General features: G+C 43.9%; 3 protein-coding genes across 6 annotated transcripts in view; all 3 read right to left on the minus strand.

Annotated features, from left to right (window-relative positions):
- Window positions 1-2305, minus strand: part of top1mt (DNA topoisomerase I mitochondrial) — a 33110-nt gene extending 30805 nt beyond the window's left edge. For all 3 annotated transcript variants that reach the window (XM_063206741.1, XM_063206740.1, XM_063206742.1), the window contains exons 1-5: window positions 2179-2305; window positions 1831-1923; window positions 1669-1741; window positions 1438-1499; window positions 1259-1319 (exon numbers count right to left, since the gene is read on the minus strand). In XM_063206741.1, the coding sequence (XP_063062811.1) occupies window positions 1259-1319; window positions 1438-1499; window positions 1669-1741; window positions 1831-1898 (264 nt within the window). In that variant the 5' untranslated portion in view covers window positions 1899-1923; window positions 2179-2305. The remainder of the gene's footprint in view (window positions 1-1258; window positions 1320-1437; window positions 1500-1668; window positions 1742-1830; window positions 1924-2178) is intronic.
- A 348-nt stretch (window positions 2306-2653) lies between these two features.
- zbtb14 (zinc finger and BTB domain containing 14) lies at window positions 2654-6019 on the minus strand. Of its 2 annotated transcripts, none has more exons than XM_063206744.1 (2): window positions 5865-6019; window positions 2654-4650 (listed from the first exon to the last, which is right to left on the minus strand). In XM_063206744.1, exon 2 carries the CDS (start codon window positions 4634-4636, stop codon window positions 3302-3304), a length of 1335 nt encoding a protein of 444 aa, XP_063062814.1. In that variant the 5' UTR covers window positions 4637-4650; window positions 5865-6019; the 3' UTR covers window positions 2654-3301. The 2 variants fall into 2 exon arrangements, with proteins under 2 accessions (XP_063062814.1, XP_063062815.1); XM_063206745.1 differs by lacking the exon at window positions 5865-6019 and adding an exon at window positions 5635-5825.
- A 1605-nt stretch (window positions 6020-7624) lies between these two features.
- Window positions 7625-13934, minus strand: part of epb41l3a (erythrocyte membrane protein band 4.1-like 3a) — a 95116-nt gene continuing 88806 nt past the window's right edge. Inside the window, exons 20-24 of the mRNA XM_063206746.1 lie at window positions 12470-12598; window positions 11536-11634; window positions 10954-11034; window positions 10366-10486; window positions 7625-8932 (exon numbers count right to left, since the gene is read on the minus strand). Coding sequence (XP_063062816.1) covers window positions 10376-10486; window positions 10954-11034; window positions 11536-11634; window positions 12470-12598 — 420 coding nt within the window. The 3' untranslated portion in view covers window positions 7625-8932; window positions 10366-10375. The remainder of the gene's footprint in view (window positions 8933-10365; window positions 10487-10953; window positions 11035-11535; window positions 11635-12469; window positions 12599-13934) is intronic.

The raw sequence follows: 13934 nt of genomic DNA on the forward strand, positions 1-13934 counted from the left end.
GAGGTTGGCTTTGTGAGCTAGACATGAAAGTCACTCTACGTCCTCCCATCCTTCCCTGCAGCCTCTGCACTGTGGAAGAGTCTGGCGAATAAACTTAAATTGAATTGCTGACATCGAGGCCACTCTAAAGGGCAGGAGGAAGTAGATGGACTTGCAGTAAGTATTTGCTCACCTGCCTTGACTCACAGATGAACTGACACTAAGTGCCATCCCGTTCCTAACCCACAGGGCTCAATATGATGTTTTGCTGATATTACAGCCTCAACTCTTCTTGGAAGGCTGTCCACAAGACTGAAAGCAAAAGTGAAGTGAAAGCCCAACTCCAACTCCCATTGTCATTGTGACACAGCACTCCATACAAGTATTCACTGCATACTGCACACAACGAAATTGCATTTATGCTCACCCGTGCTTGCGGGCAGCCCCCAATGGCGCCCCAAGGGAGCAGTGTGGCGGGACAGTACCATTATCAGGGAACCTCAGTCATGAAGGAGGATGGTGGAGAGCACTGGTTAATTACTACCCCCACCAACCTGGTGGCTCAGGAGTCGAACCGGCAACCTTTGGGCTACAATGACGCACTAACCGCTTAATTTTCTTCTTGGAGCAGGCGTCACTCTTAATTATTTCAGTCTCTGAGGGTGCTGGCCCAAATTTCAAATTCAATGTTTCAAGAAGGAGGCCGCACCTTGCATAGTAGTGTTTTTTATTGCACAGACGCGTTTCGGCGTGTGCCTTGAAGAAGGCACACGCCGAAATGCGTCTGTGCAATAAAAAACACTACTATGCAAGGTGCAGCCTCCTTCTTGAAGCACTAACCGCTTACCCATGACTGAAGAGAGTGTATAAGAATTATTGACAATTTTTCCAAAAGTGCACTCGGGATGGCACTCAAGTTCAAGTATGGGTGAGTCAAGGCAGATTCGTAAATGCTTTTGGCAATAGGGTGGATTCCAATATGCGGACTCCCTCCTTGCCTGCTTGTGACCTTGTGATGACGTCACTGACGACAGAAAATTATTTCAATATCTTGCATATGCACAATTCTAATGTACATTTTCTCATTTGCAATCGGGATGGTGAATGAAAAACAGTCCCCCAAATGTTATGACTTGGCTGACAGTGGGAAAACGTTATTATTTTCTCCACAGAGGTGGGGCGTCAGCAGAACGCAAGGCCACAAGCACAAGTGGAGGACGGGAGTCCACATATTGGGATGCACCCACTGTATGGTGAAATGAGAGGGGTCAGAGGTCACCTTTCTCACTTTCTTGACAGGCTCATAAGATAAGCTTTTGCTGAACAGGTCCTCTGGCTCACTGGTGGAAAAAAAGGCTTAATTAGTTCATTCATTAAAGTAAAACCATGTCAGTACTTCAGGCCTATTTACAACAAACACACAATTTGTTACAAGTGAATATGAATAGGCATTTTCACCTCTTGATTGTTGACTCCTTCTCATTTTTCTTCCGATCCTCTTTTTCATTACTTTTGGATGACTGTAAATCAAGTCACTTTGTTAGTAATTTATTCAGGCAGTAGGCCTAGTTAAATACCTGCCCTGATTGAAATGCATCTTCACAGTAAAATAGCCCTGTTCAGTACTAAACAGGTTAAATACATGGTACAACTGTGTTACAGCTTGATTCACAGCACAGCCATACTTACAGATTTGGTATCACTGGATGATCTGCCATTGAAATTGCTTGCCCCATTTGAGTGTGACTTCTTTGATTTTTTCCTAATGAAAAAGCGTACTCATCAATTTAACACGCTGCTTTTTGAAAATGTACTATCTACTATGATGTGGGCAAGGTAAAAGAGGTGCACCTGTCACCATCCCCTTCTGCATCCGAGGCTACCCTCTTCAGTCCGTCTCCACCGCTCTCCTCTTTCATGTCATATGATACTGTAGATACCTCACTGAAAAGGCAGCATTACTACGGTATGTATTTCAACAAGAAAGCCGGTGACTGCGGTTTTAATTAAAACGCTAGGGTTAAGCAGTGACCGCGTATCGTTTGTAAAATGGTAAGCAAGCATGCAGTCTGCCATCAGTCACACCAAGTTGCCAAACACAAATGTTTGCATGTTATCCACCATGAGCAGGGGATACACACGCAGCACACTAATTAATCTTTCAAGAAATGTTTTGCTCAAAAACAATAATGAACTTACCTCTACAGTCGTTCACAAACTTTGTAAACGCCGTGCTCTTCAAACGTTTTAAGTGAATTCCTTTGCACCTGAAGTTAAGTGCCACGCGCGCCCAAGTGCGCATGACCAACTTGATTAACTCTGGGCTGTTGTTGATAGGCTAGAAACACATCTTAGAGCTCTAGTTGATGAAGCCCTCATAGACTTGGCCCCATAAAGTTCTAGCAGAGATTCTAGGAGTATTATCTTATCCAGTCTCTCTGTTTCTAGTAAAGAGAGGTACTAGCAAACCATGACAAAATATCTACAACGCAACTTGTCAGACAAGCAGAGCATGGTTCTGTGCATCCCACCCCCAATTTTCAACCTCACACTATTGAAGTTGTTATCCAAAAAAGTAACATTTTAACTCGAGACAATAAAACGAGTGATATTCCACGTTTCACTAGTACATAAAACATTAGGCATATAAATAATATTGACAACAGACCAAATGTATAGGTTACCCAAAAGGCAATACATTTATTACAGCAAAATATCTTCAGCTGGCATTATACATAATTCTTTAGAGGTTTGTACAGCTTGATGGAATACTTTCCATCAAAACCTTGTTCATCAGCATATCATTTCATATTTTTTACTTTATAAATCATGTAATATCAATTATGGCATGAAACTGGCATTGTAGAACAGCAGGTTTTATTTGACAAGTGGGATAAGGCAGAGCAGTATTGTCCATTGGGCTGCCATCATATATGTACACCAAAAAGTTTTTTAATATCATCTGTGCAGTCAAAAAATCTATTCATGTTACACAATATACATTGTCTTTAAAGAAAAATCTCAACAATTAAACATTATGTCGATAAACCTATACTCTTGCCATAGAATTATCACCACAATCAAATAAAGTATAACATTTTGTGTTAGTTCTGAAATTTCATGACATCTAAAAAAAACAAAAAATAACTAATATTGTCAAAACAATAGAAGTGTCATGACACTACATGCCTACACCCCCCCAATGCCCTCCAAAAAAATAAGACGTAGTAGAAAAAGCTTGATTGTTAGACTCGACGTGTGGCGCCCAGACCAGGGGCTGATGATGCTGAGGGTGAGGGTGTTTGGGGGAGCATGCCGTATGCTATGAGCAGGCAATGGACTCTAGCTGCTGCTCCGCCTCCGCAGCCATGGCAGCGGCCTGCAGCTGTTCCGTCTCGCTCTGCAGCGAGTTGGGCATGTTGTTCTGCTTGCGCTCGCTGTGCATGTTGTTCTCGTGCCTCTTGAGGTCCGAGGCCTTGGCGAAGGCCTTGGTGCACGAGCCGCACACGAAGGGCTTCTCGCCCCGGTGCCTCCGCTCGTGGTCCTTCAGGTGCGACTTGTGCTTGAAGGCCTTCTCGCACATCTGGCAGCCGAAGGGCCGCTCGTTGCTGTGCACGCGCTCGTGCTTCTTGAGGTCGGGCGCGCGGATGAAGGACTTGCCGCAGACCTCGCACCGGTAGGGCTTGAAGCCCGTGTGGATCTTCAAGTGCTCCTTGAGGTGCGCCTGCGTGGTGAAGGCCTTGGTGCAGATGTCGCAGATGAAGGGCCGGTCGGCCGAGTGCAGCTTCTCGTGCTTGCGCAGCCGGTTCTCGTCCATGAAGGTCTTGCCGCACACCGGGCAGGCCAGGTGGTCGCGGTGGCCGTACAGCAGATACTCAAACTTCATGTCGGCGGCGGCCGTGGTCCAGCCGGGACCCTGCTCGTCCTTCACCTCCCCCATGCTGTCGGGGAAGCCCAGGCTCTGGGCGGCGTGGCCCGCCAGGTCCTTGGGCTCGCCGTCCATGGCCTCCACGTCGTGGTCGTAGCAGGCGACCTTGTGGACCTCCTCCTGGGCGAGCTCCTTCAGGATGGCCTCCTGCACGCGGAGGGCGCTGGTGGGTGACTTGTCCAGGTCGTGATTGTGGGAGTGTCCGTCGTCGCCGATGTCGTGCGAGCCGTCGTCGTGGTCGCCTAGCACCTGCACGTCAGTGTCTGTTGGCAGGTGAGAATCGTCAGTGGGTATTCCGATTTTGACAATGTCATAGGGGTACTTGGCATTTCTTTGGTCTAGTTTCTCCTCTGCGGACAAGTCCCGCTTTTGCGAACACAGCTTATCCAAAAAACGTATTCCCAGTATTTGCCCCGATGACATCATCAAGTTAACATCTTTCTTTTTCACGGATATCTTTGCAGTGTACATATAATTCAGCACCTCCTCGAAAATGTCAGAGCGGATAAAGTCAATTTCTATGACAGAGGAGTTGTCTACTTCATGCTTCTTGAACAGCTTTTTAAAGTAATTGCTGCAGGCTGCTAAAACACAGCGGTGTGCCCTGAATTTAACATCTTCAACTACCACTGCAATGTCACAGTGCTCTCCTTCTAATCTCTGCTCATTCAGTATCTTTAGAAAAATGGTCTTGTGCTCATCGTCTACATACTTCACAGTTTCCGACATGGTGAGGAGGATCCCTGCAAGAAAAAAAGAAGAAAAAAAACATTAGGAAGAGCAATTCTGTTACAAAGGCAGTAACACTCAATATAGCACAACACATGCAGAATTCACTGTTTTAAGACATGACACTAAATTCCAGGTCAATGATGCATGAAACAACTGTAGGCCTACTCGTTTTTCACAGTAGCCTACTTGTCCAACCAATATCCAAGAGTATGACATTTCAATTGATACGTCCTCCAATGGTGTTCAATATCAGCACATAGGTTATAACTATTTAATAAAGTCACAACTCATGTGGACAAAACAACAGTCAGTAATACGTATTTGTGGTGGTGTTTTTGATTTCTTGCTTGCAGGGAGCCATATTGACTGAACATGGCTAGCTATGCGAGTTAGCAAAACAGTATGCTCGCGACGGAGATCATTATGCAATGAGTGGCACTCAAATTGACTTTGCAGAGTAGAGAGCGCAATAACTGCTCATGTGCATCTGTAATCTGCTCGGTCTTATTGAAATATTTCTGTCGTTTCATGGAGAAGTCTGCTGTACTCGGCGAGAAAACTAGCATTCGCATCCAAGTAGCAAACCCCATAATCGACTTAGCTTGCTAGCTGGACAGATGGGAGCTTGATTACCACCATTTCCCACTTACAGCTAGCCTGACCTAGTTTAACTGTTTCATGTAAACTAGAAACACATGCACACGCGATGGACATTTCTATGAATAATTCAAAATGCATTTCAAGGCCCACGATACTAGCTCATGTGCTAAACGGTTGGAGCTCTAGAGATCTTACAGCGAGATTTCGTTTACCACTGTGGATTACTCGCGCTTGAATGGTAGCTGCTAGCTAGCAACAACTAGCTTCCCCAGTATCTGCATTGTTAGCGTCAACAAACACGGAAATCCGCCATCTCTGTTGCCTTTCGTCTTTCTCTATGCCATCATTCTAAGACATTTTGGTGCATGAATCAATAAATGTAAACCGAGAATTACATTTTCGCTGCACAGTCTTTCTCCATGCTGGGAGAAGTGGATGTTTCCGATTGACGACAGGCGCGCCGAGGGAGCGCCCGTCACCGCTTGGAAAATGCCCGAGCAGCCATGAACACTCCTGAAATGACGAACTCGAGCTTTCACCACGGCCGTGAGCGCGCAGGCATCTTGGCCAAACATTATGCAATAATTCAGGAGATGTTGCAATTGTCCAAAATTGTATCTCTTACCTATTTTGTGCTATTTTGTTCCACTGGGTAAGTCTCCGTTGACTGTCACACAGCCAGAAAAGAATAATATACTTTGTGTTTGTTAGCTTGAGGACGAGCACAGACGGAAGGACGCGCTGCGCCAGCACGGAACTGCAGAGAGCGAGTGACTAAGCGCGTACGTACGTATGTAGCAAATGGATGTTGCTACGCAAAATGCGCACATGCCTACACAAAGCACTGTGGCCTGACGAAGGCTGCCATTCTTACGCAAATCACAGAGTAGAAATCTCTGGAGCGCGAACCCTGAGGCAAACGGGCGCACATTGGGGGCGCGAAAGCCACTGTCACGAGCGGGAGCGAGAACGCAAACACAGATCAGCTTTTATTATTAAACTTTTAGATGATGCGCATATTTGGCTGCAATATTCAAAACACCGCCTGTTAATGCCTTTAAACCTATTTATGAGACAAATACAATTTGACAGCCATTTTCTTTCACCATAAAGATGCGCGTGGGTTCCTATATTGGGAAATGGTGCGTGCTTTTAATCACATGGTGTCATTATTGCCCATCACTATTGTTGATCTGGTTGTTATACAAGGTTTCCCATGTTATTCCACTACCACACTTGGCGGCCTGGGCCATAGTCTTTTAAATAAGAGTTACCCATAGGTTGAATCTACAGAAGAAAAAAGCCTACACAAATTCAACAGACAGTGTTGAAATAATTACATAGCCCGGGGACCCTTGAAATGTTATAACACCGTGCATTGCAACCTCATTCATGGGGAAAAAAATAATTTCTTAGCTCGTTTTGCTTCTCCTCCCTTTTCTTCTAGGGTTTCATACTGGCAACATCAAAGCTGTGAATGTTAATTAGACATAATTGGCATTCCATACATTTAGACCAGTGAGTTGCACGATCTCTGCTCTATGTTGGGCACTACATCACAATATTTGCATGTCAGGTTCTGGGCAGAAAACTGTGGATTTTGGACACAGTCATGAGTGACTAAACTGATATTGAAAAGAACAGACTGGAATTCAAAAGACAAACCTGTTTTACTGGAGATGCAATGGAAAGTTTTACATTTTATGATACAGTTGCCCCCACCCCATTCACATTCTCTCTCTCGCACGCGCGCACACACGCGCGCACGCGCACACATATATACACACACACACACACACACACACACACACACACACACACACACACGGCTCTCATCTCAGGCATACAACATATAATAGTCCTCTCACATTTAATTTATAACACTGACCTTAGAGTGGCAAGTTGCACTACAATTTTCTAAATTATGCTGTATTCACACAACTCATGTTATTCCCTATAAATCTTTCTTATTTTACCTAACTTGAAAAGTAGAAACCACAGCCATCTGGGATGCTGGTGAGGTTACAAAGCCAGCAGTGGTTAGTCAAAACTTATGACCTGCATGCTTTGATCACATGTTCATTTTCCCAGCAGGCCCTTCAATTTAGTGAGGTGAAATCATAACTCTTTCTCTGTGTGTGTGCGCGTGTCTGTGTGTGTGTGTCTGTGTGTGTGTCTCTGTGTCTCTGTGTGTGTCTCTGTGTGTGTGTGTGTGTGTGTGTGTGTGTGTGTGTGTGTGTGTGTGTGTGTGTGTGTGTGTGTGTGTGTCCGGCATCTCATGTCTGTAGTGACTTTAACCTTAAAGGAAAACACATGATATCTTTAGTTCCCCATGTCTTTTTCAAGCATCCGTAACAATCTGACTCAAGAAAGCATACACAAACGTCCAAAAGTGAATTTACGGTTTTATTTGAGCTTTTTGTGGGAAACTCATTCAACATGGATGGTTTTCAGCTGACACAGAAGGTTTCAGAATGACCAACACATGAAGCAGTTTAAAAAAAAGAAAAGAAATGAGGACCACAAACACACATAGACACACAGAGCACGCACACACACACCCACACATGGTTGGAGCCATCTTGGGCAAGAGAGGGGGGGGTTCTCTATTCACTCTGTACAGTTTTAAGGCTTTTTGTGCCATCACAGTCAGGAGCAACTCTAGGATGGGTTGTTTGGAGGGGGCACACAGGGGCAAATAGCAGACCATCTCAAAGCACGCACGCACACACAAACACACACACACACACACAAACACACGAACACGCACGCACGCACGCGTACACACACACGCACGCAAACACACTCTTTCTCTTTTTCTTTGCAGCAATACAACACAGCAGCCATCAGCTGTCAAGGACGCTTGCACCAAGAGAGGAAAAGTCTGAAGACGCCTCATCTTTGCCTCTTCGCATTTTCAAGAGGAGAAAAATGGCAAAGAACCAAAATAACAAATGACAAAAAAAACAAATTCAAGTAAAAACAAAATAACATGTCCTAAAGCTGAATGGCCTACGGGGAAAAAAGCGGTTCTATACATTTTTAATCCCCTTTTTTCAACCTCTTTGCTTCTAACATTCAGCGAGATAACGAGAAACAAAAAACTGAAAAATAATTGTGGCTATGGATGAGGAACAGCGGAGCTGAGCAAGATGAACGTGGCACATCTATTGCATGATTAAATATTGTGCGCTCATATAGGTACAGCCTAGTTGTATCACTTTGTGGAGTGAGCTTTTGCTTTAATAAATAAAATTGTAGTTTATTCATATCAGTAATACTTTGAAAACACCTCTAACATACATTCTTGTCCCTTTAGACTGAGAGTGTGCAGGTAAAATGTACACAGATTTTGATTTCTGCTAAAATGCATCATTGGACTCACTATTTTTTTCTCTTTACAAAAAAATGCTGAATTGTTCCCTTTTCATGCAGAGTACATGACCCAAGAGTGAACTGGACTGCTGTGTGTGTCTGTAAGCCTGGGTTGGAGGTGGTGGTGGTGGTGATGGTGGTGGGCTAGTGGAAGCCTACTCCTGGAGAACGTAGATGGAGTAGATCCACTCTGTTATGAAGTAGTATCCGCCCTGTTATTGATGCTGTTAGTGTGATCGACGGTTCGTTTCTCCCCAAGCGCCCTCCTTTTCCTTCGCACAGTGTGAAACACAAGATCCGCAGCATGAGGTGTTAATCCTGGAAAAAAAGACACCACAAATGCAAGTCCATGAGTTTGGTAATAAATTGGTAATGATTGGTAATAAATCAAAATAAATGAAATCAAACTCAAACTCAAACCAAATCCCAGGATGACAAATGTGACACACTTATCATTAATTCATTCATTAGGCTGCCAAAAAGCTTTTCATGAGACATAAAGTTTAGCAAAAACTGCACACAATGCCCTAAACAAGAGTGGCTGTTCACAGCTCAAAAAGCATGATACGCTAATCTAATACTAATGTTTCGTGGCAAATCTGAAAAGTATTGAAATAAAAAAAACAAAAATGATTAGGACGGCATACATACTTTTTATGAATACATAATGCCTGATAAACAAAGTAGTAGTAGTAGTAATAATAATAATAATAATGATGATAATAATAATAATAATAATAATAATAACAATAATAATAATAAAAAATGCCACATGCAGCAATAGTCAAAGACTATTGAAAAACTAAGCAGCCAGCCATGTAGCACAGGCTCAAGCCAAATACATGTATTTGACAATAAGTAATATTTCAAGTGTATGTTGCTGAAAGCCATGTATTTATTGGTTAGTATTGGTGTATTTGAAGCATCTAAATTAGTATGTGAAGATAATGTCTAGAGCTCTACATTGGTATGCTGAAGATGAAGAACTAAAAATGACCAGTAGAGTGCACTGTATTCATTCAGCAAGAAGACCAAGCAGCCTAATGTTGTTACTTGAGGGTTAGCTGGCATCAGAACAGCAAGCAACATACAGGAATCCTTTCAGCTGGGAGCATTTTTCACTCCACTCTCACTCAAAATGAGAGAGTGTTAGCCCGAATACTCATTTTTTTTAAAGAAAAAAAGAGTCTGCTCCTTTCATATAGTGCCTTTCAATGCACAGACACGTTTCCATGTGTGCACACTGAAGAAGGCACCCAAAGGCATCTATACGTAAGGTGTATGTGAAAAACTAAAATAACTGAAATTACGAGGAGACAAATGGGCCTCTGTTATTGCTTATTGTCAGTGAAGGATGAAGCTGCAAATAAACAAAATCATGACAACCAAAATAGAAAAAAGTTAGCCTCAAGACTTGAAATGCAGTCAGATGCCATCCCATGGAGGCAAAGTCCCCTAAGGCATGAGACCCAGCACTAGACTTGAAGCAGGTAATGTCAGATAGAAGAGAGATGCGCAAGGGGAGAGGGAGGCAGAGGGGAGGCGAGGAAGGAGGAAGGAGGGAGGGGGGAGGAGGCCCAAAGCATATCCAGATTAAGAGGTCGGCCGACATGGCGAGCGTGGTGTGGCGGTGCAGTGTGGCGGTCTTGCGAGGCAAGGAGGAAGTTCAAAGAGGCAGCCGGCGGCGGGAGCTTATAGCTAAAATGTTAGCGCGGCGCTTCCTCACGCCAGCACCTCCGGCGCCCTCTTACCTTGCGGGGGTCACTCTTCCCCTTCCTCGGGCGTGATCTCGGTCTCTTTATGGACCACTACCTTGGTCACTGACATGTCAGGATGCTGCTCTTTGGCCTCTTTGATGGCCTGAGCCAGGGCCTAGCTCAAGGGGAGCATAATATTAATAATAATAGTATGAGGAGATCGAAGCAAAATGGTGGACACAGCTCAAATTAACCTCAAAGCAGCGTCATTTGACATGTTTTACACACATGGGCAACATCCAAAATGTTCACACTCATAAAATAGGTGCACTATGTAGGGAGGAAAATAACCCACCCTATGCATTGAATTACTTGGAGCACGAGTGAACATTTCCCGACACGGCCACACACCGTTGAAGTTACTGAGGCTAAGCAGTAAGACAGGGAGGGAGCATGCTGGGACACACATGAACGGTAAACTCAGGAAGTAGGGCAGGGAACAGACAGACAGACAGACAGACAGAGAGAGAGAGAGAGAGAGAGAGAGAGAGAGAGAGAGAGAGAGAGAGAGAGACAGACAGACAGACAGACAGACAGACAGACAAGGTGTGTGTGCAGCAAAAGGCTGATAGTCTGTCTCACCTCGTCGTGGTCGATGTCTGCATCCCCCGAGATCACGATCCTCTTCTCAATCCTTGTTTCCGAGATGCCGCCCTTCACAGTCTGTGAATAGAGGACATGAACATCATATCAACACACAATGAAGATGCACAACTGTAGGCCTACTGCTGCAACGACCACTTACTACAATATGAATAGCAATTGTAAAGCAGTTTGATTTTGTTAACTTTCAGCACTGAAATGTTCATCACATGCTCCTATGCAGGTTAATACCAACAAAAATCACCTGTGACAGAGGTGACAGGCATGCCTGCTCCGGAATTAAAGGCACGCTCACCCCTGAAGTGACCTGTTGGTTTTCCGAGTGACTGGCCAGGCCTGAAGGTCCAAAACTCATAGAACCGCAGTTCCATACCCAACCATTGTTCATGTGTAGTTGTACAGTCTTTTTTGTAGAACAATATTTACTGTATGTGTGCACACTTTTAAGGAGTTGCGCATGTGCATGAGAACGCTATTCTATTCTACTCTACTCTATTCTAATGAAATGAAAGTTGAACTCAAACTCAATTGAACAGTAGTGACTGGTTCAGAGTCAGTTACCTTGGTAATGTGTGTGGTGGTGGTGGTGCTGGTTGTTTCTGATGTGATGGTCTGGGCACTCAATAGCACTCCCGGATCGACCTCGCTCTCTGGCTCACCCTGAGGAAGAAAACGACACACATGCGCACATAGACACACACACACATACACACATACACACACACACACACACACCATGGTCAAAGGCAAGATAAACTAGACAACAGGGATAACTGCACAGGCTAAAATAACAAACAACATTTTTTGGACGGCATCAAACAATAAAGAAAGTAATAATAATGGCCAAGAGGATTTCTAAGATTAAAGCAACACTATTTAGTATTCCTTTTTTGGCCACTTAACTTAGAAGCGAAATTGTCTCTCAAACCACTTCATGTTGCTTTGATGAATAGCCCGTACATTTGCTTATTGTAGAACAGTGCCTTGGAGTGATTTGAATGTTTACTGCAGTTTTGCAGACAATCCAACAAACACACTTAATACAGAATCCCAAAACAGACCGTTCTATGAAAGATAGGCTATGTTGCATCAGATGAAAATTCTCCGCAATAACCAAGATATGTAACTACAGTAGAGGAACAGGACTTGACTAAATATTTCTGCTAGGCAGCCTGTCCCACAGCCATAAGAGTTCAGAGGGAGTTCACTGGTTCAGCCAACAGTCACAGCAGTGTATCTGTTTGGCGAGTAAAGGCCCATTCATTCCCTCCATATGAGAAGGATACAGATCTGTGTTTTACATGCCCTAAGCCATTGATTTGGCATGACATTGGGAAGCTTATGATTATGGATAGAGCAGATCAACAAAGAACTCGAAAAAGCACAGCCCACATAAAAGAAATGCAGATAGAATGGATAGAACTACTTGCATACAGAAAGTTGGACATGGTCTACATTTGGCGTATGGGGGCCATGAGGACAGTGCGCTCCTCACCTGCGACTCATATGTGATGGTCTTCATCTCCGTGTGTATTACGGGGACTTCCTGGGTGGCGAGGAAGTTCTCCGTCTCCATGGTGGGGGTGAAGGTCGGGGCGTCTGTCTGGGGCACCGAGGAGGAGAGCTGAGGAGACAGACGACGATAACGATGAGAAACGGAAGGAGGACATTTGAGTTAGAGTGCCATTTCATCATCTTTACTGCGGATTTCAACACGTCTCTGAAGATTTTCAGTCATCCAGGTCATCTTAGTCAAAAGAGTTAAATTGTAGGGAAATGGTCTGTATGGAGCTCCAAAAATAAGTCCAGTTGAAACAAAACTCTTCTGACTGATTTCAACCCACATTTTGTTATTTTGTTTCAACTGGCTGTCACACAACAGTGGCTTGCCAAATCAGCCCATTCATACAACACTTCAATTTCGAAGGGCTGGTTTAGCGGGCCAACAAACCAATCACAGAAAACGACTACATTAGCGGACCATAGAGAGATACGAACACAACACAGAAACACATTTACACACAAAACAAAACACACAATAGGTTTTCACATTTACAGACAGAGAACTACAAGGAGCATGTCAGGACAAAAAGGTCATGTTTACAATCACAAGAACAGCGGCAGGAGATGATGTGGAGGAAAAGAACTCTGCTGGTTACACCTCGCCGGTTGCAAGAAGGGGGACACGGCAGAGCCACAGTCATTCTGTTTAGACACCCAGGAGGTTAATTTGTGTGTGCTTATGCCAATTTATGCACTCATTTGCATACAAATGATCTGCAATATCACTTCACAATTCCTCTGCCGTAAAAAATGTAAATGAACCTATTCCCCCCAACTTCACTTCACTTTGAGGGCACTTATTTGGCTACTTGAGCCTCAACACAGCCCTTTGAAATGAGTAGCCTACCACATCTCAAACACACTCTCCAGAACTCAACCAAGCCAGGAACATACGGATCTAAACATGATAATAAACAGTGTGCAGAGAAAATGTGATAACCAAGAGGCACCAAAGAAAGTAATTAATGTTAAATTTCAGGTTATCTCCAGTCAGGTAATATATTTCACGGTGCAGACGTGACCAAGTGCCAGATGAGGACAAAACTGATGCTTTGATCTGTAAGACTCGGCACCGAGATTCGCAGAGTTTTGCAGACGAGAGACTTTCCCCAATCTAATGAATTTTTGAGCCTTGATATTCTATTTAATATACTTCAGGCAATAGAGGAGGATTCTCAGAGATGTTTTTATGACTTGTTTTTTGTGGCAAGTTATTTTCTTTTTTGTACAGTCTAGGGTAGAGAAGGAATGCACAGACAAAGAGCAGTGAGGGGAGAGAAGAGGACACTGTGAGGATGAACCGGCAGGTTCATATTTAGGTTATGTCGTTTACAGACGGTTAACATCTATGCTTAACACATTCATACATACACACGCACGCACGCACAGAAGGGATC

This window comes from Engraulis encrasicolus, chromosome 9 (assembly GCF_034702125.1).
Source record: "Engraulis encrasicolus isolate BLACKSEA-1 chromosome 9, IST_EnEncr_1.0, whole genome shotgun sequence".
NCBI classification, from domain to species: Eukaryota; Metazoa; Chordata; class Actinopteri; order Clupeiformes; family Engraulidae; genus Engraulis; species Engraulis encrasicolus.